Source organism: Cannabis sativa, chromosome 1 (genome assembly GCF_029168945.1).
Source record: "Cannabis sativa cultivar Pink pepper isolate KNU-18-1 chromosome 1, ASM2916894v1, whole genome shotgun sequence".
Taxonomy (NCBI): domain Eukaryota; kingdom Viridiplantae; phylum Streptophyta; class Magnoliopsida; order Rosales; family Cannabaceae; genus Cannabis; species Cannabis sativa.
The window spans coordinates 55,731,575-55,755,074 of record NC_083601.1 but is presented as its reverse complement, the minus strand read 5'-3'; the positions used below and the strand labels follow the sequence as shown (position 1 = coordinate 55,755,074).

The 23,500-nt window shown below is 34.1% G+C and overlaps 1 protein-coding gene across 2 annotated transcripts; it reads left to right on the top strand.

The window, feature by feature from the left end:
* Positions 1-14,649: 14,649 nt before the first annotated feature.
* LOC115705203 (uncharacterized) lies at positions 14,650-19,709 on the top strand. Of its 2 annotated transcripts, none has more exons than XM_030632468.2 (4): positions 14,650-15,078; positions 15,359-15,469; positions 16,546-16,681; positions 17,029-19,709. In XM_030632468.2, exons 3-4 carry the CDS (start codon positions 16,633-16,635, stop codon positions 19,095-19,097), a joined length of 2,118 nt encoding a protein of 705 aa, XP_030488328.1. In that variant the 5' UTR covers positions 14,650-15,078; positions 15,359-15,469; positions 16,546-16,632; the 3' UTR covers positions 19,098-19,709. The 2 variants fall into 2 exon arrangements, with proteins under 2 accessions (XP_030488328.1, XP_030488325.1); XM_030632465.2 differs by having other exon boundaries at positions 14,651-15,153.
* Positions 19,710-23,500: the final 3,791 nt, after the last annotated feature.

Sequence of the window (23,500 nt, the reverse complement as noted above, 5' to 3'; positions counted from 1 at the left end):
GGTTTTACATCGCGTTTGTTTTAGTGAGTAATCCTCCCTAATGGAGGAACGTTCATTAGCAATTTCGCACTGTTTAATCTCGAAAGATAAGTAGTTTGTAAGTGTTTTATATGGTATGGATCACCCTAATGGTGGCGACCATATTTGACTTGCAAATTGCGAAACAATGGTAGTAGCTCATAAGATAGAATAGCCTTGACTCTCGCCTAAACGGGACAACGCTGGATTCCAATCTTGATCGAATAAAAGGTTGCTAGAATGTTTAACATTTTAGATGAGCTGACAACTCTATTCAATAGATGGTAGCTTTGACTCTCGCCTAAACGGGACACTGATATCAGTTTATTGAAAAACCTTGGAAATTATTTATGATTGAATTTTTAAGTATTTTCTCATATCATTCCTACTTGCTATGTGCTTATAATATCTGAATTGATTTTGTGTTTAAACCATTATTGATTGATTTCTATTATTTTGTAGTATCCTGTATTATCAAAATGAATCCCATGTTATCACTATTGACTGAAAATAAGATGAATGGATCTAACTTTCCTAAGTGGAATGAGAACATTAATATTGCTCTCATAGGAGAAAGTGCCTTGTTTGTTTTAACTGAGCCGTCACCTGAAGTGCCTGGGGATAATGCATCCAAAGCTGCGAAAGAAAAGTATGAGCGTTGGCAGAAAGCAAATGACAAAGCTCTATACTTTATGCTTTCCAGCATGGTTGACACCCTCAAAACTCGGTTTTCTAAAACCGAGAAGGCTGCTGAAGTTATGACGAAGTTAAATGAGCTATTCGGTAAGGCATCACTTCAGTCACGCTTTGACGCGACTAAGAAGTACATTGATGCACGGATGGAACCTCATCAAAATGTGCGTGACCATGTTTTCCTCATGGCAAGTTATTTCCAAGAAGCCCAGGATCATGGTGCTGAAATAGATAGTGCTACTCAAGTAAGCCTTATCTTGAATAGCCTGACTCCAACATTTCTACCATACACATCAAATTATGTCATGAATAAGAAGGAAATAGACTTTCATGAGTTAGTCAATGACCTTCAAACTTATGAAAATTTTATTGGAGGACCCAAGAAGAAAGGGAGTAAACCTCACAATCCTGGGAATGGTAATGGGACGATGAAACCTGAAGCAAATGTTGCCTCTGCTTCGAAACCCAAATCGAAGAAGAAGTGGAAAAACACCAAGAAGCGTGCAAAAGCCATGAAACAGAAAAAGGCTGCTGCTTCTGGTGATGCTACACTTAAAGGAAAGTGTTTCTACTGCAATGAGAAAGGTCATTGGAAACCCCAGTGTCCTAAACTTCTTGCAAGGAAACAAGGCCAAGCTACTTGAACTCAAATGAGTTGGATCGGAAAGCTGGACCAAGGGTGAAATCGTCCAGATGAAGATGAAGCTCTTCAATTTATTTTTGAATTAATTGTTTTAGTTTAAAGACAATTTGGATTTCAAATTTTAGTTAGGGATATTTATCCCTATTTTTCTCATATTGTTGCAATATTTTTTTATTATTATTAATAAAGTTTCTTTTAATTTTTGAAATAAACTATTGCAATTTATGAGATTGAGCTTCATTTATTTTATCTTCATCAATTATTACCATATTATATTTATATGTTTGTATGTGTAAGTGTTTTTATTATTGATGCAAATTCTATAATATTTACAACTCTTCATAGAGTTATATTAAATAACACTAGAAACTATTTCTATGTTTATTAATAATTGTTAATTCTAATACAATTATTATGAATTTGTTTAATAAAAAGATCTTTTGATGTGATAGGGGTGGAGAAAAGTTAAGAAAACTATACAGTTCAACGATCTTTTATATCTAATGAACTCTGGATAGTATTCAACTCCACATAAACTCTATCACACTTAGAGAATCATGGTCTTTACAACCTTTAGGGGTGGATCATAATCTCTATATACTTAGGGGTGGAGTATATTCCACAATTCCCTATGTAACACATATTTTCTTTAAACATGGAAGTAATATAATGAGTTAGCTATTATCCATATAAATCCTTGATCTTGATTGTATGTTCCATTTCGTTTTACTGTTGTAAGTAAAAGTTTGATACCTATGAAAGTTCTTTGATAAAGTTTCACACTACCTTAATGGAGTGGGAGAATTTTAAAATTCTATTCCCATCTTCATCAGGTTGATACTCGTGATAGGTACTTAAGAACACTACTGAAAAGCAAATCTAACCATACACATGGATAGGTATAACTTATCAGAATTATGAGAATAAGATAAAGAACTCTAGTTCAGTCTATTCGAATGACTTGAACCAAGAATTCTTAACCCTCATAAAATTTTATGGTATCTTAATTTTGATTACTTTATCTCTGGCATGTATTTTTCACTTCAAATACTAGTCTGCTATGTTGATGACTTAGTCTTAACTTAAAGTTTCAGACTAATTCAAAAGTCACAACTAGGTAACTCTCCAAACAATCAGAGGTTAAAAGTATTATTTAACCAGACATCTGCTATTGAGTGGGAGCTATCTGAGATGTAATCAAATAGGGAACATTAGAGGATATTCAAGAAAGATTTATGAAAGTGATCTATATGTTAGATATTAAGGAACTGTGTATCAGTTATCCTTGTATCTCACCAACTCATTTCAAAATTCTTGAGATGGTGCTTACTTTGGAGGTGGAGGAATTATTCTATAATAATTCAAGCTTTGCCAGAGAAGAATTATAACTTTGTAAATTCGAAAATACCAGAAAGTTATATTGCTGAAGAAAAGTCTACACTGTATTATCTCAATTCCATATTTTAAAATATGAGAGATATGTCTTCTGTTAATTCAGATGTACTTTTAAAATAGTAAAGATTTCAGTATCCCTTGATGAGTAAAGCATACAGTAAAGGATGTTTCATAAGTGTATCTATGAACTAGTTTCCAGAAGTTTGGGTGGATTCAAATATACTACACTTGATCTGAAGATCAAGACATCAGATTGACCTATTTGCACAGTTTGTTTTATGTTAGTGCAAGTGGGAGTTTGTTGGGTTTTCTGCCCTAAATAAAACTCTTTACAATCTGATTAGTTATCAATATAAGGAATTTGAAGTGATTGATGTTTGCATGAATTTTACATGCTAATGGTTTAATATGTTTATTACTTTTATACACAAAATTAGTTAAATCTAGATCATATGTTTATTCACAATTACAGTATCGTCAACACAGTGGAATGTGATTGTGATCATATGAATCAAAAGACTAGGTCCCTGTTTCATCAGTGTTATTGGATTTACACTAATGTGATAATCAGCGATGATGTGTACTTACACTTGGAGTAAGTGTTATGTTCTTTCCAGGACATTAGTAAAGTATACTAGGTTTCGAATGTATGGAGTATACATTGGACTGGACCGATATTGCAACTAAGTTAAGATATTACAAACTTACCGTTATATATATCTTTCCAAGTCAATTTCAGTAGTTGATCTTCAGATTAAAAGAATCTAAATCCTGATATGCTTAGGCTCAACTCAGGAGTACTATTCATGTTCTTTGATTTATTAGTTAAGCCTACTTTTGGGTCAGGGTGATACGTATATTTTGGGAACATGATAGTATGATTGAGTGGGAGTGCTGAACATAAATATGGAATCTATAGCTTCTACTGGTGTATAGAAGTCAAGTGATGATTCCCTTCGAGCTTAGCAAATAGAAGTAAATGGATGAGCTCTTGTTTAACTGACTAATTATTAGATCACTAAACACCATTTACAGGTAGCTAAGTGTTTTAAGGGGAAAAATACATTGAGGGGTGAGAACGGTAAAATTATCCCATCTCGATGTAGATCATCTATATAGAGGATCTTTAAATTACAATAAGATTATAACAATGGTTAAATGAGATAGCATATTGATATCGTGGAACATATAATATGCTCTATATAAGTCTGAGAGTGCAATTCTAAGTTCTAAGAGTGGATTCAACGAAGAATTAATAAGTAGGAATTTACTTGGTAAATTTGGTTCACTTATTGGAAGCTCAGCATATAGATCCATGGTCCCCATTCTAGTTGAGAACAGTCTGCTTGTAAGACTCATTAATTGATTCGTGATTGATCAATTATAATTCTAAAGTTAGACTATGTCTAATTTGTGAATTTTCACTAAGCAGGGGTGAAATTGTAAAGAAAGGAGATTCTAGGTTTATTTATTTATTAATGGACTTTATATGTCTAGCTAATAATATAATTAAATGACAATATTATTTAATAATCTATTTTAGTTATTAAATAATTAGTTTTGGCATTTAAATGGTTAGAATTAGAAAATTGGCGTTTTTGAGAAAATAAAAATAAAATTTGATAAAACTGCAAAATCAAGTGGGGCCCATTATCACACCATGGCCGGCCACTATTTGTGGAAATTGAAATTGATTTTTTCATTATTTTAATGCCAAATAATTCCTAACCTAAACCTAGTAGTTGCCTATAAATAGAAAGTGATGGCTCAGTCAAAACAACACAATTCATAAGTTATCTGACAGAAATTTTTCTCTTCAGAAAAATTGAGCCGTCCCTATTCTCTTCAATTGGCCGAAATCCCTCTCTCTCTTTTCTCTTCATATATTTCGAACCCTGGTGAAAGCGTAAGTGCCCACACACAACAAGCAGTAACTCAATCATAGATTGGAAGACTGTGATGGATCAAACTTAAAGAAGAAGGACATTCAGGCTCAGATCTTGATAATACTCTGCGACAGAAAGGATACAAGGGTTAGAGATCTGAGTGGAAGGAGACATTAATTCCGATGCATCAATGTAAGGTTTTCTTAACTTTATATGTGTTTAATTTATCGTTTTATAAAGTTCATATTTAGGGTGTTAAGCAACATACTTGTGAGTAGATCTAAGATCCTGGTAAAATAAATTCCAACACATTTGCCCCCGAAGTCCCCGTGCGAACGTCTATATAGGGACTTTACCAGCTATATTGACATTATCGGGACTATTGTTACCTTTGCTTGATAAAAAGTTGATGCATTTGTTAAAGCACTTTGTCTTGACTGTCTGATTTCATTGCAGTAGAGAAATAACTGCTTTATGTGCCTTTGTGATGGGTTACTGAAGTAAGTGAGAAAAAGGGGGCCTACATGTAATACATAAGTGAGTTTTGGGGGAAACCCTTTTTTCACTTTTACTTTCTCTCACTAGAAATTTTTTCTTGAAAAAGCTCCTCCTTCTCTCTAGGTGGCTGAACCTATAGGCTTCATTCTCCTTGGGATTTTTGCGTTATTTCAACGATCAAAGCTTCCCACCTTCTTCTTCATCGAAATCTTATTGTGGGTAAGCTTACTTGATTTGATTGATTTTTCCATGAATGCATGAACATTATTTATTATTTTGAACATTCTTTGATTCTTGCATTAGATTGTAGTCCATTCAGTATTTTGATCCGCATGATAGCCTTAGGATAAATAATGTGTGTTTTCTAGATGAAAAAAATTGAATTTGACATTCGTTGTGATTCTTGGCTCTTTGAGTCACGATGAACATGTTTGAGTTTTTGAAAAATCACGTCTTTTGATCCATGCACATGCTGATCGGCCATGGAGGCTTTGTTTGAAGCCTGGCCGGCCATGGGTGGCCTTCATGGGGTCTGGCCGGCCATGAGGACTATGTCCCTTGGCTGGCCAGCCTTTGCCTGAAACTAGGGTTCTTGGCCAGTAGTGAAGATTGTGTCCCTAGGCTAGCCGGCCTTTGCTTGAAACTAGGGTTCCTAACTAGCCTCTAGGACCTGGAACCCTAGCCGGCAAAAGCCAAGGCTCCAAGCGGGCAGCTAGTTTTTCTCCCTTTTTTGACCTCAGCTAGGGTCTCATGACAGCCTTGGAGGTATATACAATTGTGGTCTTATGCATGGTTTGTCTTGGAAACTCTGTATAAGGCTAGATGATAAGTCTATTATGGTTAATTGTGAAATTAGGACTTACGGTATGTCTTAGTGAGTGTGTCTAAGATGGTACTTGGTTGTTGGTCAACCTTGCACCCTTTGTTTTACTTGGAAGATACCCTTGGGTGTTGTTGACTTGAATATATTTGTAGCTTTGTCAGGTTGCTCACCTCCCCTTATTTCTTCCATGCAGGTAGTGCCCGGTGTTGAATTGGGAAGGTGACAATTGTGTAGGTCTTCTATTCACCTCGTACTTATGGCAAGGATGAAATAGACTTTGTGTAAGGCACCCCGTACGATCCTCATGTGGGCATGGTGGCCATAAGGGGTTGAATTAGAGTGGAGGAAGAGACTTCCCAGCCTCCTGTCGAGGTTGAGCCAGAGGTGGACTCAGAGACCAAGAGCTCTGATGCAGAATCCAAGCTGGAGGAGGTCGCTCCAGTGAGAAGGAGGAGGTATAGGACATGATCTATCCTCATTGACCATCTTTTGGGCCATTATGACGCACGGGGAAATCCATTGAATGGGCTTGGTGTGCCTTCAGTATTAGGACTAGATCATGTCCTAGAACAATCTCCCAAGACAGAGATATTAGATGCAAAACCACCTAAGATAAGGTGGGTTTCGCCTCCTTCTGCTTTCTCCAGTGAGGCCTTCGATAAGATCTTTACTTGTGGCCTCAGGGGGTGTCCATTGTGAGATTCCTCGTAGGAACTATAGGGCGCGTAAGCTCCTTTCGAGCTTGTTCGCATGGTTGGGGCACCACCTAGAACATGGGGCGGTGATGCCGCTCCATCAATATTTTCTGGATGGCGTAGCTTAGTTTAGGATGTGCCCAACACAGCTCATGCCAAAGAGCATAAAATATCTGTCAGCGATGTTTGTCTTGTACAGGGAGCTTGGTTGCCCTCTGCCTACTCCTTACGAGATCGGGTACTATTTTCAGTTGAAGTTTGGGCTGAAGTAGAGCAGAACCAACTATTTTTGCTTCAGCCAGCTTGGTTATCAATGGCTAGGTGACACCAACTGCAAAGCCATGTCAAAGGTTGGCAAGTACGCCAAGAAATATTTTATTGCACAAGGTCTTCACAGAATTGTGCACCATGAATTTCAGTTTGTTCCGCTCTTCAGACGTTCCATCCTTACTTTGGAAATAAGGGATAGAGTGAATTACATCCTTTCTTTGTCGACTGAACAGAAAAACATTATCCGGTTGAGCAGTGTGGACAACTTCTGAATGTATAGCTTACACCTTCCTGCTCCTAGGGTTGCGAGAGTGCCAGCTGCTGATGTGGCCTACCCTGGAGATGGCCAAGGCCCTAACTTAGATGACAAAAAGTACCTTTGTCTCGTATTGTATAGAGTCTAGAGAGGAGAGAGAGAGAGCTCTCCGTAGGCGCCTAGCCCGTGGGGTCCCATAGGTGACGCCTCCCTTCACATTGGGTCTAGGGGCCCAATTTTTGATAGACCTACACGCCTCATGCCTACATCTAGGGGCAAGGGCAAGGCTGTAGTCGTGAGCTCTAATAGCTCTTCTTTTGATGATGATGGTATTTGATAGTTTATAACACCATGCTTTTATTCTTGTATTGAATATTTTTGAATGCATTCTGACTTTGCTACTTTCTTTTTGCAGACATGTCTTCCAGGCTGAGAGGTCTTGCAGGTGGGCCTTCGAATGAGCCTACCGAATGGGTGAGGACCAAGGTGGCCAGGACCTCTCGCAGTGCAGATGCTAGTGGTCCATCATTGCCTCCCCCTCCACTAGGGCTTACACCTGCCAGGCAGCCTATAGTTCAGCTTGCCGACCAAAGTACATGGAGGCCCAGTAGAGGAGCGGGATCAGCTGCTGGTAAGAAGGCTACTGAGTCAGCCACTCGGCATGTAGAGAGGGTTATCCCTTTCTTGGATGAGGCTTTGCATGAGTTGGGTGACAGTGTGCCTGACAAGCTATACTCTGCCAGACTTTGGGACCTTTCTCTAGTGAGTTATACTTTCAGCTTTGTTCATCTTCTTGACACTGTATAAGCTGGTCGCCCATGGTGCTGCTTGCTTGTGGCTGACCAGCCTTGGGCATCCATACAGGGTCTGGCCGACCATAGCAGTCCAAGGAGGGGACTTGCTATCTAGAGTTGACTGTTTGACACTAATGTTGTTTTGCTTTATTTTTAGGCCTTGATAAAGTTGAGCTCAGCTCGTGACAACTTTAAGGGGTCTTCAGACGCTTTTTAGGAGCGTGTGAAGGTCTTGGAGGCATCCCTTGCCGCAAAGACAAAGCCAATTTTGAGTTAGAGGTCCTTCTAGTAGAGAAGCAGAGAATGAGGAAGAGATAGAGAATTTGTGAGACACTTAGAGTTTTAGATCAGGTTAATTTCTAGCTTGGAGGCAACATAGGTTTTCAATCAGAGGTTAAGGCCTTTATATAGGAAGCCTTAAACCCTAGGTTTACAATTCAAATCCCTTAACAATTGTATAGTTTGTTAGATATTTACAAAAGACCAAAATGCCCTTGATTTCAGATATTAATCAGCCATTCTGTTGGGCTTTTGGAGCCCAATTGGCAGTCCATTACTCCTGGCCACGTGTAAGAGTGTCCAGTGAGGCCTGTAAAGCAATCCTTGCCCAGTCAGGCCCTTGTGCTGGCTAGGCTAGCCGGCCGTGGTGTTGTCACTGGGCTGGCTGGCCAGCTCCTAAGAGTGAGCTGGTGTGTCACTTGATCCCCGTTTGAGTGTTGGGGCCTTCATTTGCTAGGGTGCTGACTTGGCCTTCCTTTTAGTGAGTTGTAATGCCACATGGCGCTAGTTCTGTCCACGTAAACATGCCACGTCATGAGGATAAAAATTGGGATATTATTAAAAAAAATAATTTTGAATGATTAAAAAAATTAAAAAATAATTTAAAATTTTAAAACTAATTAAGCGATTTAAAAAAATATATTTTGTATTAGAAGATTCATTTAGATACTAAAAAAATATATTAAAAATTCAATTTGTAAAAATTAAATTTTATGGGAACAAACTTAAATATATTTTGTTTTTATCAAAAAATATAGATTTATTTTAAGTAACCATAACATTTTTATAGTTTAATTTATAACGTTTTCAAAATAATTTTATATTTTTTATTGAATTTTAATTGTTTTTCTTTATTTATTAAGATATGAGTTTATAAATATAAATAAGTGTGATTTTTTCTTTAAAAAATCTCAGTTTATTTAAATTATTTATTTGATTTTTAATAATTTTGGTTTAATTTCTTAAGATACGTGTTGATAAATAAAATAAATTTTGATTTTTTTTAAAAAATAAAATTAATATTTTTATTCGATTTTTTAATAATTTTTATTATTTTTTCTAAATTAATAGAATATTATAATTGTTTTTTTAAAAAATAGAATATTATAATTTTTGAAATAATTTAACTTTTAATAAAATGGGGCAAAATTTTGTATTGGTTAAAGTTTAGGGGATAAAATGCTAATTTTTAATGATAAAAGAAACGGAACCTAACAAAATGGTCATAATTATGTAACTGATATATTTTGGGAAGAATTTTTAACAAGCCGTATATTTTAGGGGCAAAATCAAGTAGTCCCGGAAGTTCAGAAGACAAAAATAGTAATTATTCTTTAAATAAGGGGACTTATATTTACACCCCATAAAAATATGAATACACCCTTTATCTAAGTTCACTCCCTTTTATTCTTAAAAGTATTATTTTTTATAAAGACACCCCCATTTTATTGAAGAAATTACATTGTATACCCATTTTATTTTACTTGTTTTAATTTTTACCTCAATTTTCATATTCTTTAAGATATACTCACTTTTATAGATGATGTCCCCATTAGACTCCTTAGGTTAATGTAAATTATACGCTAGACTTAAGTAGGAAATATGAGTATATTGAGCAATCCACTCATAAAAGTGAGTAAATTTTAATAAAATATAATATGAGTGTATTTTTTATTAATAGATATAAAAAAAGAGATATTTTTCAATTTATCTCCATTTTATTACAAAAATAGATCTTATTAAGTAGAGAGTTACACCCCAAGTTTCCTAAAAAAAAAAACACCATCCTATTTATTTAGTTATTTTTCTTCCTCATTAATCTCTTTCCCTCTAATGAAATTTCATTCAGATTGAATCTAAAAAAATATTAAGAACTCAATACCAATCAATAGATAAAAAACGAAAATGAGATAAAAGCAAACATAACAAAATACACAAGAGAAGATACGTTCAAAGAAAAAAAATAAAATAAAACAATTGAGAGAAGTAAGCAACCAAAAAAAAAATTAAGAGTGGTATATAAAACTACTTGAGGCTAGCTCAAATGGCCATAGGTGGGTGTGTGAGTGTTGGAGGTCCTGGGTTCGAGTCCAGGTAAAACATGGTTGTAATATATAAATGCTTAAATCAAAAAAAAAAAAAAAAAGATCAATGGTATATAAATTTATTTATATCCTATTTATTGAAAAGAATAACATCATTTATATATAAAAATTCGTATATACTACACTAATAAAATAAGAAAATGATGATAGAATTTTAATACTGTTTTGTTTAATTGATAAAAATCTTTTTTATTTTTTTAAGGCTTGAAGATACCCAATTTTAACTACCTAATGAATTTTAGTAAGTTAATTAAGTGTGTTTATTATAAGATAATTAATTTTATAATGTAACTTAATTTTTTAAACTTGTCTATTTTAGTCATTTCACAAAAAGATAAAATATATTTTATTATAAATATTATTTATGAATATCCAAATCACCAAATTAATTATCACCATTTTCTTTATTACATTGATTTCGTTTCCCATTCTTTTAGTTATATTTTTGTATAAATAGGGGTTCACCCTATTGAAATAAATAACTGAGAAATTCTCATTCACTTTATTTTTCTCTTTTTATCTTCCTCTTCTTTTCTTCTTATCTATTTTCCATTAGTCTATATTATTTTATAACACGTTATTAACACGAGTCTCTACTCAAGTCCTAAAGTAAGTATTTTGTTAAAGTTTTTGAATTGTTTCAAAATCACGATACACTAAATATATTTATATATATACACCCATCTGATTGAAATAATTTCAAGAATCTTTTTTCTTTTTTTTTCTTTTTTCTCTATATATCTATATTATTTATATATGTGTATATTTTTATTCTCATATAGTTATGCTTAAATTCATATATATATATATATATATATATATATATTATATACTCTTATTATTTATCTATAATATAATAGAGAATATATATAAATTATGCATATATCCTGAAGATTATGCATCATCGATAAAATTTTGCATATATATTGAAGATTATGCAAACATGATATTCATCATTATATAATTGACTGAAATATAATGAAAGAGATGAATACATATTCACAAATATATATTTTATATAAATTCTTTGCATATATCTCGAAGATTATGCAAACATAATATTTATTAATGTGTAATTGATTGAAACATAGTAAAAGATATATATATATATTATTATATTTCTTCTTCACTACTACAAAAATGGGTTTTCCCGACGTTTTTAAATAGTCGTTTAAAGTATTCCCGTCGGTTTCTATAACCGTCGCCTATACGACCGTCGTAAAACGGGCATAATAGGCGACGATTCAAAACCGTCGCTAATGTGGGTTTCCTGACGGTTTAAAACCGTCGCCTATAACTGGGTATAGGCGATGGTTTATAACCGTGCCCTATACTAAAACCGTCGTCTATACCTTGTTATAGGCGACAGTTTTAAACCGTTGGGAATGTAAAAAAAAAAATAAATAAATAAAATAATGGCAGAAAAATCTATATTTTTTCCCATTTTTTTCCTCCATTAGCTTTATAATTTTACCTAAATTAAAAATAAAACAACTAATTAATTTTGTTACAATAACAACTAACTTTAAAACACATTAAATTTATACAATAACAAAATAAATATACATAATAAATAAAAAAGTATATAAATAAATAAATGTATTTATACCGAGCTCGGAGAGAGAGAAAGAGATGGACGGGAGGTGGTGGTGGTCCGACGTATGAGACGAAGATGAGAAGGACACCGGCGGGAGGTGGTGGTGGTCCGGCGTATGCGACGAAGAGTAGAGGGAGGCCGACGGGAGGAGGGGTGGGTGGAGATCGATGGACGAGAGAGACTGGAAGAAAGGGAGATCGAGAGAGGGAGGAAGACGACGAGAGAGGAGGGCGATGCTGCGGAGGCGTGGGTGGGGTTTTTGAGAGTTAAGATTTTCATTTTAGGGTGTGGAAAATGGAGAAGAAATAGGTGAGAGGATATAGGTGGGCATGTGGGAAATAGAAAAAAGTAGGTGGGAACGTGGGAAATGTGGCAAGAAGTAGGTAATTTTTTAATGGACCCTTATAGGCGACGTCGCCTATATGCATTTTATTAAAAAAATGTCGCCTATTTTGTTTGCTACGATTTTAAACTGTCGGGAATACTAAATTTTTCCCGACGGTTTTAAATAGTTACTTAATTTTTAGCGACAGTTCCCGAAAAAAATAGTTTTTAGGACCGTCGCGAATTCTGATATTTGTAGTAGTGCTTGTATTCTTTGAGGATAATGAAAAGTAATCTAATATCGATATAGATTTTGATAAATATTTATTGAAGTAAATGTTTTATATTTATAAAAAAATATTGTATTTATGTGAATACAACTAAATCATTAAAATGATTATTATTGATGCAATTTTATAGTGAGTTTTGAATACTCAAAAAGAATGTTAAGAAAATTACATTAAAACATCAAAGTATAAGAATAACAATGAACATGACTAATGTTATTTAAAACACGAGATATGTATTTATTGTTCATCATTCTCTGCAGAGAATGATATGAATTAAATTCATTTAATTTTAAAGAGTGTTCATACTCTATATGTTAGTCATGTTATTATACATATGTATTGTTATTACTTACAATATTTAGAAATTATTACACGTGACATATATTAAAAATCAAATTTTGCATACATCTTGAAGATTATACAAAAATTATATTCATATATTCTTTGAAATATTGTAAAATAAATTGTTGAATAATTTCTTATATTTTTATTGATGAATTAATAAGTTTTAAGAAATTTATAATAATATTCTACTCGTTCAACGTCATTCCCTGAAGTGAATGCAATAATTTGAAATAATCATTGGTATTATTTATTACTCAAATATTTCCAAAAGAAATTGAAAACAACAAGAAGATGAAATACCACACACAATTAAAGTGCATGAAATCTATATATCATGCGTGAAATTGAATAATAGCGGCCATGTACCTATGAACGGACACACTTATAATCAAGGTAAAATTATATTTGATTATTGAATAGATGTGAATTATACACATATTTTAATCTATCGCAAATTTATTGTATATTTAGAATATTTAAGTATTATTCTCTGAAGAGAATGAATAAACATGAAATTCTATTTCAATAAATATAAATTTTACATATATTAGTAATGCTAGAAGAAAATTAATATATATATTTTATTATTTCTTGAAACCAATAGTTTCAAACTATTGTTGGTACAAGATATATATATTTACTACTTAATTCAGTTTGCATATTCCTAGAAGTGAATATATAATTTATTAATATTTGTTAGTGATCCAATATAATCTAATATAATCATAGTGATAAAGAATCACAAAGTGATTTTTTGAAAAGCTTCTCGAAGGAGTCTTACATACAATCGCTACGTGAAGTAGTTAAATATATTTGTATGTACCTAGATGTATAGTTTTTGTCTAGTTATGAAAGTGAAAAGAAATGACTCACTATATGCACCGGTTGTACAATATATAATATATCAAGTCATGATAATTAGACTATTGAATAGTCTATTAATAAATTAGATGACTTGTTAGAAAGATATGAGAAAAAATGAATGCTATATTATGGTTATATCTATTTGACCATTACAACAATATGATGAAATTGTTATGTACCTTTTAAATTATACACATCATTGAATTGATGATAGTGATTCCTAAAGAAATATAAAATTTGTTGTACATAATAGTAACTCGTGAAGAGTATATATGTTTTAAAGAATAATATAATTATTTTATTCGTGTATATAAAAATAAAACTTGTAATGATTATTTATATTTTGTAGTGATTTTACATTACCTTATGAAAGTTTCATTGAAATACTAATTATTGTAAACTTGAAGTTCATATGAAGTTCATTTTTACACTTAAAAACAGTTTTTTTTTTTTTTTTGCTTTTTTACGAAATTAAATTTAGGGCCTTTTTCATTTTTACACTTTAAAACAGTTTTTTTTTTTTTTTTTTTGTATTTTTACGAAATTCTACATAGAAACCCCTATTGCAATTAGTGCCGCAACAAAAAATCGTATAGAAACTGCTCTAGCAGTAGCATTGTGGCGCCTAACTTTAAAAACTTAAACCGTAAATTTGATAAAAAAATTTAAAAAAAAAATATATGAGGTAATTTCTCTTAAATTTACTTTCCTTACAAAAAAAAAAAAACTAATTAAATTTACTTAGACCTCATTAAGTATCTATACAGTTTATTTTTTTTAAATGCTCAAATTACTATGAGTGAGATTGGTTTAATACACTATAATCTAGATATTGATTCAAATAATATTGTGTAATAAAAGTCTCATAAAATGCATAAAGGAATAAAACAAAAAGCACGGACATTTAAGAAAAACCCAGTATCGAGTCTAAAAAACCCTAAAAAATCTCACTCACTTCTCTCCTCTCTCCTTCTATCGCGCCTCCCTCTTCTCAGATCGCAGCCTTCCCTCTCCGTCAGTCCACTCAAGCCTTCCCTTTCCCGTGCGGCTCTCTTTCTACGGCAACGGCACATGTCTCTCTTTCTTCTCAGCAGCGACTGCGACGACTAGATCACCGTAGCTCTTATCAACGATTCCCTCTCTCTGTTCGCCTCTGAACCTTAAGTCGACCTCTCTAGCTCATCGCCGGCGTCGATCTCCACCACCCTTCTATCCATTTCTCTCTTCTCTGTTTCTCCTTTCATCCACGATCGCTACGGCCTCCTTCTCATGAATTTCCACCACGTATTGAATCAATGTTTGAGTAAGTAGTGAATGTTAAGCTAATCTCAGTTAGACTACCAAAGTTAGTTTCAAGATGGGGTACTTGCAAGATGGGGTAAGTTATATTATTCTGGGGATTGTGAAAACTTATGTCAAAGTTAAGACGTGTTTTAATTATTGTGAAAACAGGAAATCTCCATATTTGTATTCTCTTAATGGGAACTGGAATTTTATTTGAGAAAACAAGAAATCATGCTCATCTTTATTTACTTTTCGTTTAATGGTGTTACAGTGATGTTTAAAACTTTTTTCTAATTCAGGACGAGCAAACAATAGATTCTGTCGAGGCTGCGGAACTCAAGAACACAGAACGTGATCACCAAGCAGGTGAAAGCAGTGTACCTGTGACTGAAGATACAAATGGCAATGAGGTCTCTCTTTTTTCCTACTCAACATTTATTTGTCTGTCAGTGCTTTCAATAGAGTGTTCTAGTTTGTGTGTTATTTTCTTTCTTCTTGAAACTCTTTGGAGCTGAACTCTTTCCTGGGTCTTTAGTCTGCTGTTTAGGTTTTTTCAACACTATTTGCACAATCTGATAGATGAGTATTGATTTGAGATTATCCTGCTAAATTACTTTATTTTTAGTTTAGTTGTAATTTTCTATCTGTAAATTAATTTGAACATCTTTAAGAATCTCCAGATGTCATTGAATCTACATGTTATTTGTTGACAGTAAATGAAGCCTTAGATGAGTATTGATTTGAGATTATCCTGGAAATTACTTTATGTTTAGTTTAGTTATAATACCCTATCTATAAATTAATTTGAGCATCTTTAAGAATCTCCCAATGACATTGAATCTACATGTTTTTGTTGGCAGTAAATAAAGCCTTATAATTTGGTTCTGCTGATATAATGAATATGCTTTATCACATAGGAGTCTAGAACTAACGCAAGCAAATTTTTTTGTAGTAATGCATGCAAACTTTGGGACCTTTAAATATTGAAAATTACATTAAACTCTGTTATTAACTTCCTTGTAGTGATACAAACTAATAGAAAGATATGGATACATGTATATAGTGTGATGAGTAAAAGTCAATTTTTTTTAATTGATCCACTTTATGTGCACCTGTGTTGCAGTGCATGTTGTAACCCTCAGTTCAAAAAGTTTCAAGTAATGATATACGTGCACACGCAATATGCACCAGAATTTTACACACCTATATGTTAATTTTTTCAACTAATTACATATATTTAAGGTTAGTGTCATTAAGTTGAAAAGACTTGTCACATAGGTTTGTGGAATGGTTTGGTGTATAGTGTGTGTGCTCATATTATTACACGTTCCAAGGCTTTTGTTGAGAATCGTTATTTTAGATCCATTACCATATTTAACATTCATCATGCAATACAAACCATAATGAAATATGGTTATGATACTTGAATATTTCTTCATAATTGATAAATCTCTCGTACTGTTTTTTCTGTTTTTTGGTTGTTCAGAAGGATGAGTCTGCAGATGATGAAGACGAGGCAAAACTAGCAAGGAGCTTAAACAAGCAGAGGAAACACTCGATATCAGCGGTCCATATGGGACGACATAAAACTGTCTTGAGAAATTCCTACAAAGACAAGGGTGGTAAGACCACTTACAACTCCAAAATCCATAAACAAATGTGTGTCTGGTAACTATAAGAGTAACATTAAGGATTAGATGGCTCCTGTTTTGGCTACAAAAACATCGTGAGTAACCCCTCTTACGTACAATTTGATGCTCTTCTACCCATATCTTGTTATGCTAATGATGTTTTAAGACATATTATTGGTACACGTGGTATTGTATAGGAATGCCTCTTTGTAGTTTTTACATCTGCAATTGTCGCAATATAATACTGCCCTTGCCTAAAAAGTAAAAAAAAAATGTTGTTTCATGCGAGTTTTCGTAGAGTTCAATCAGCTGATGGTGCTGTGGCACGATGTTTGTAGGTGGGTCTCCTGATCAAGAGTCTACAGAATCTGGAACGAGAAGGTCAAGTGTATCTGGCAGTAGGTTTGGGAATTGCAAGGAGTTCCTTCGTAAATTTGTGGACAGTGAGGGGCTAACTGCATACCTTGAAGACTGGTTTGAATCAACATCCTCCAAGAAGCCAGCTTTTGATGTTCCTTTTGAGCTGATAGACCTGCAAAAATTCGATTATGCATTGGAAGGAATTTCATTTCAACAGCTGATTAGGATGCCCAATGCTGTCTATGCTTCAACATCTGAGACTGCGGAAGCAACTGCTTATTTTGCTGTTGAAGATTTTTTACATGCTAGCGTAAAGGGCTTGTGGGAAGCATTTTGGGGTCAGGAGGAGCCCATGCCTTTCTCTGTTGCTTGTCTGTACAATGAAAACATGAAATTTTATCAGGCTGAGAAGGCAATTACTAATGGAAAACTCGGAGGTCTTTGTGGTACCGGTATACTGCTGAGGAATCCCAGACATCCACATGGTAAGTGGGATCATATTCTTGAATTGGCTCTGCTTAGGCCTGGTATTAAAAACATTCCTACAAACAATGATGGGCAGCCTGTGCTCGCTGTCTTAGGTGAGGCTCTTTTTTATGCTATCCGAGTGTTATTATCAAGAAGCTTGAGTAGATTGAATTTCTCTGAGACTTCAAACTCTGTGTATATTATTCTTGTTGATTCTCAATATGGCGGGGTTGTCAAGGTTGAAGGAGATCTGAATAAGTTGGAGTTCAATCTCAATAATGTTTATGAATGTGCTGCTGAATGGGTTAAAAAACATTTTAGAATAGCAGTGTCTCCAATTGATAGGATCTGGAACAAGCTAGGAAATGCCAATTGGGGAGATATTGGTGCTTTACAGGTACTCTTTGCTACCTTCCACTCCATTATTCAATTTGCTGGACTTCCCAATCACTCAGTCGAGGATTTAGCTGCTGATCACGGTTCTCGCCTGCAGACAAGAAGGGCTGAGAGGCAGTTGGGTGATGCCAATGGAAATGGTCTTTTTAGGTTACAGCAGTGCAGTATCTCACCAGAAATTGTTGAAGTCCAGGAAGAATCTGTAAAAATTGAGTCAGAAGAATTGATGAAATTAGAAGTAGGATCTGTATTATGGTTGGAGGACTCAAATTGGCAAAAGGGTTACCAGATCAATGAAGTTTTTATTACAGGAGAACATCCATACTATGTTGCCTCACCTGCGGACGAACCGGGAAAATACCGTTTTCTATATGTCGGTTCACATCCTTCTAAGCTGGAACCAGCGTGGGAAGGTATGGATTTGTGGTATCAAGTTCAGAGGCATACTAAAATATTGACTGTCATGAAACAGAAAGGTTTATCTAGCAAGTATCTTCCTGACTTGAGTGCATCTGGCAGGATTATCCATCCTGGTCAGTGTCAGAGGTCTAGCTCAGGTGGAAACTGTGAACACCCTTGGTGTGGCACACCAATTCTAGTTACAAGCCCGGTTGGAGAAACAGTGAACAATATGATAAGCGGAGGTCGGTTTGGTAGTGATGAGGCTATCAGGTGTTGTCATGACTGCCTCTCTGCACTTTCAACTGCTGCTTCTGCAGGAATTCGGCATGGAGACATCAAACCTCAAAATGTGATTTGTGTGAGAAATGGAGTGAGGCATCCTTATTTTGTCCTTATTGGTTGGGGACATGCTGTTTTAGAGGAAAGGGACCGTCCTGCAATGAATCTCCACTTCTCTTCAACTTTTGCTCTGCAGGAGGGTAAGCTTTGTTCTGCTTCAGATGCAGAGAGCCTTGTTTATATGCTATATTTTTGCTGTGGTGGTGAGCTACCTGAACTTGATTCAGTTGAGGGGGCCTTGCAGTGGAGAGAGACTGTTTGGTCAAGGAGACTGATTCAGCAGAAATTAGGTGATGTCTCCACTGTCCTAAAAGCATTTGCAGATTATGTGGACAGTCTATGTGGCACACCATATCCAATGGACTATGCTATATGGTTGAAAAGGTTAAAAAGAAATATTCAAGTAGAAGACTATGGAAAGGAAGCTGATACATCAGGCTAGAACTTTTGCCACCGTGTCTGAATATGGATTTTTATCTTTCCCTCATTGCCATTGATGTTAATTTTTGCGGGATGTTTTTACCATGCCATGATCTGGAGTCTGCTTTGCTTTGAACTTGGTAATTAATTAAATTGACAGGTTCTGGCGAGTATTCATGTAGAAGCTCAAGCATCATTTCATTCATGATGGTGTGGTTTGTCTCAACTGTTTTTATTTTATGGACATCAATTTTAGCTGCTTCATGGTTTCGAGTATAGTTATTCCTGTTTCCAGTGTATGCAAAGATGTTCTTCTGATTACAGCAAGTTCAAGAGGGTTGGGTTTCGTGCAGTTCTGTTTCTAATTTCTGGGATCAAAAGATCATTGCTCTCTGCACTCGTGATAAGTTTGTTATTGGTATTTTCTCTGTAAAGATCTAAATCATAAGTTTCCTACTGTAATTATTATGTATGAAAGTAAACTTACTTGCCCTACTGTATCTTAGGGCATCCATTGTAAATGTGTGGTTTTCTAGAAGGCCCTTGTTATCAACGTGTCAAATATTGTCAAGTGTCAACCCATTTTATACTTTGTTATAATTGCATGGGCAAATTCCTTTGTTTTATTTTCCCATCTATCTTTGTAAACGAGGAAAGCTTTTATTTTATTTAATTTTGATGAAAATATGTTTATAAATAAAGTGATCTCAACAGGTAGAAAATTCATGTATAATATATAGAGTATGTTTATAAATAAAGTGATCTCAACAGGTAGAAAATTCATGTATAATATATAGAAAGTAATTTGTGCGCGTAAATAATTAAGTTTAACACGCTATTGCAGATAAGTATTTAAGTATATTTTTTGACGATAAAAATACTTTTTGTCATACTTTTTAAATTTTTGTAGATACATGTTAATTAACAAGTTAATTCCTATGTGGCAGCACCTAATTAGTGCATGATTATGCCCAAACTTTTCTTTGTCAATGTTTTGATCCCTATATATTTTTATTCAAAATATAAAACTCAATTGAAATATTCACATCTCAATATTTCAATTGGAAAATAATCTTGAAAAATGATAATAAAATGTATTTGACTAATACAAAAATCCGACAAACTCTCACACAACAGTAGCCTCAAGCGTAGAAAGAGAACAAAGTTTGACTAGACAGAGCTAACCATAGACGAAGAAGTGTCTTCAAAACAAAGGCATACCTCCGCTAAACAACAGTTTAGTGGCAAGCCCAACACATTTATGTCGGACGATCCCCCTCCGAATCAATGGAGATCATGCTTTCAAGAATGTTAGGCATGGACCCTTTTAGAAGTAGAAAAACAAAGGGCTGAAATTAGAGACATCTTGCTATATCTAGCATCAAGATTCACAAGAATTCTACGAAATTGGTGGAAAAGCCTAAGAGAGTACATGCAACTTAAATTTCTACAGGCAAAATTCATTAAAGTTGCACTAAATCACTTGTATGTCAAATTTTGCGGACAAGACTCTCAAGTGGTTGAACAATTTAGGGCCAAATTTTTAAAAATGAAATGCTGCTCAATAAAGAAAGAAGATCTAGGATTACACTTCCAATGGATGACTAAGAGGTTCTATCTTATCGGTGGTGTTGACGATCCAAACCTCAAATAAGCGTTCCTTGCATCTATACCAGAATCATTAAGAGAAGAAACATTCAAACTCCTTTCAACAAACAATAAAGCGCTGCAGAATACATCCTTTGGAGAGCTCTTTCAAATGGTAATGAGAACCTTAGATTAATGTGCTCTTAAAACAAGTTCTTTCAAGAATACATGAAGCAAACAAAACAACTTGACAAAGCATGCATCCAAAAAGGTCTTACAATCAGATGTTCAACTAAAGACACCTACTCGTGCTCAAAATAGAAGGACGAAAAAAGAAAAAGCTTCAAGTATAGATCTCCAAAAAATAGAACTCCTTGGAAGTTCATTTAGAAAAAGAAACATCCTGAAAGATCCTCAAATCGATATTTTTTGTGTGGAAGGAAGGGAAACTTTGCAAAGCAATGCCCTAAAGGGAAGACTGCCAAGATGATAACACACATAGAAGATGGCAATGGGATATCTCTCTCTCAAACAACGACGTTGAGTCAATTTTTCAATCAAAGATAAAATATTGTTGGATTTTATGCCCTAAATAAAACTCTATTTCAATGTAATCCAGATTATTCAATATCAATAAAGTAACAGAAGTATTTTTCATTCATTTGTGTATGTTTTGGTTCACTTAATCAATTGTTTGTCTATTTGATTTATAAATTCATCCAAACTCCTTTTCACATACTTGATCATGTTTATTGTGTTGTCAACACAGTGGAAAGTAAACATGACTATGTGAATAAAGTATTCCTAGATTTATCAGAACACTGAGTTTTACTGATATGACAATCTACAACAGAGTTTACTTGCATTTGGAGAAATGTTATGTTCTTTCCAGAACATAGGTTAAAGTAAAGCTCAGGTTGGATGCATGGAGTATGCATTGGAATGGACCGATATTGAACTTTGAAATAGATTTTTGAAACTTACCGTAAATATCTATTCAATTCAATATCATAAGTTGATCCTAGATCACATGATCGAAATCCTGATATGGTTAGGCTCAATTTCAAGAGTATTATTCGTGTTCTTTGATTTGTTAGTTAAGCCTAATTTTTGGTCAGGACAATACATACATTTTGGGAACACGGTAGTGCGATTGAGTGGGAGCGCTAACATAAATATGGAATCTATAGCTTCTATCTGGCGAATAGTAAGCAAAGGGTGATTTCCTTCGAGCTTAACCAAACGAGATAAATGATTGAGTACTCATTTCACTTAGTTGAAATATCATTTATACAGGGTTAAGTGTTTTAAAGATAAAATACATTGTAGGGTGTTACGGTAATCTAGTCCCTTTACAGTGTAAATCATCCATATAGAGGATCATTGATCACATTAGGATTATAACAATGGATAACTAATGATGTGTCTATATGGTGGAACATATAGAGCATTCTATATACTGAGAGTGCAATTCTGAGTTCTATGTGTGGATTCAACGAAGAATTAATAAGTCAGTGAATTTAAGTTGTAAATTTTAGATCTGCTTATTGGAAGCTCGGATATATAGACCCATGGTCCCCCCACTAGTTCAGATAATATTACTTGTAAGACTCATTTAATTGATTTTAATTAATCAATTAAAATTCTCAAGATAGACTGTGTCTATTTGAGAATTTATCACTTATTAAGGGCAAAACAGTAAATAGAGATTTTGAAGGGCATATTTATTAATTAGGAAACTTTAATTAGTTTCATTATTAATAAAATAAATGACAATATATTATTTGATAATTAATTTTAATTATTAAATAATTAGATTTGACATTTATGTGGTTGAACAAAGGAATTGGCAGTTTTTGACAAAACAGGAAACTATCAGTGTAGGAAAAGTAAAGTTGGAAAAGTGGCAAGCCTTGTTTCCACAATGCCTAGGCCGGCCACTTAAGTTCCCTTTTCCCTTTGATTTTTTCAATATTAAATGTCAATTAATTCAATCATAGCCCTGGGTGGTTTTCTATAAATAGAAGGCAAAGGCTTCAGAGTTCACAACAACTGATACACAACATTATTCTGACAGAATTTTCTCTCTGAAAATTCTCTCTGAGCCGCCACCCTCTCTCTCTCTCTATTCCTTCACTGTTTCGAAATCTATAAGTGCTAGAGTAGTGCCCACACACATCAAGTAATACCTCAATCATAGTGAGGAAGGCTGTGTAGAATTCAGAAACAACAAAGAAGGACTATCCGGCTCAGATCTTGATTATACTCTGCTACAGAAAGGAATCAAGGGTTAGAGATCTGAGTGGGAGGAGACATATATTCCGCTGCACCCAATGTAAGATTTCTGATACTCTTATGTGTTTAATTTTCTATCGTTTTAGAAGTTCATATTTAGGTTGTTAAATCAACATACTTGTGAGTAGATCTAAGTTCCTGGTAAAATAACTTCCAACAAATATTCCCACACACTATATGTGCATTACAACCGGTGTCCAATTTAGACAATGAAAGCTATGCCGAAGTCTTAAATATGGATACAGTCAGCACTAGATAACCCATCCCAATAGCAAAAATGCATGTAATCCCAACAAAATACTCAAGGCCAATCAAAGTAGTTGCATATTTTGATATTATGAACCCGACATCCTGCTGCTAGAACTATGGAAGAAAAAGAAATAATATTTCCAAGTTTCAAATAACTAAGTACTCTACACCGAATTAATCACTAAGCCAATAAAATTACAATTCTTCCTAAGATGTTTTGTTGTCCACAGAGTCATTGGGTTAAGGCTCCCATGAAAAGACCTCATAGTGGGTTTTGATCTTTGCACAAAAAGA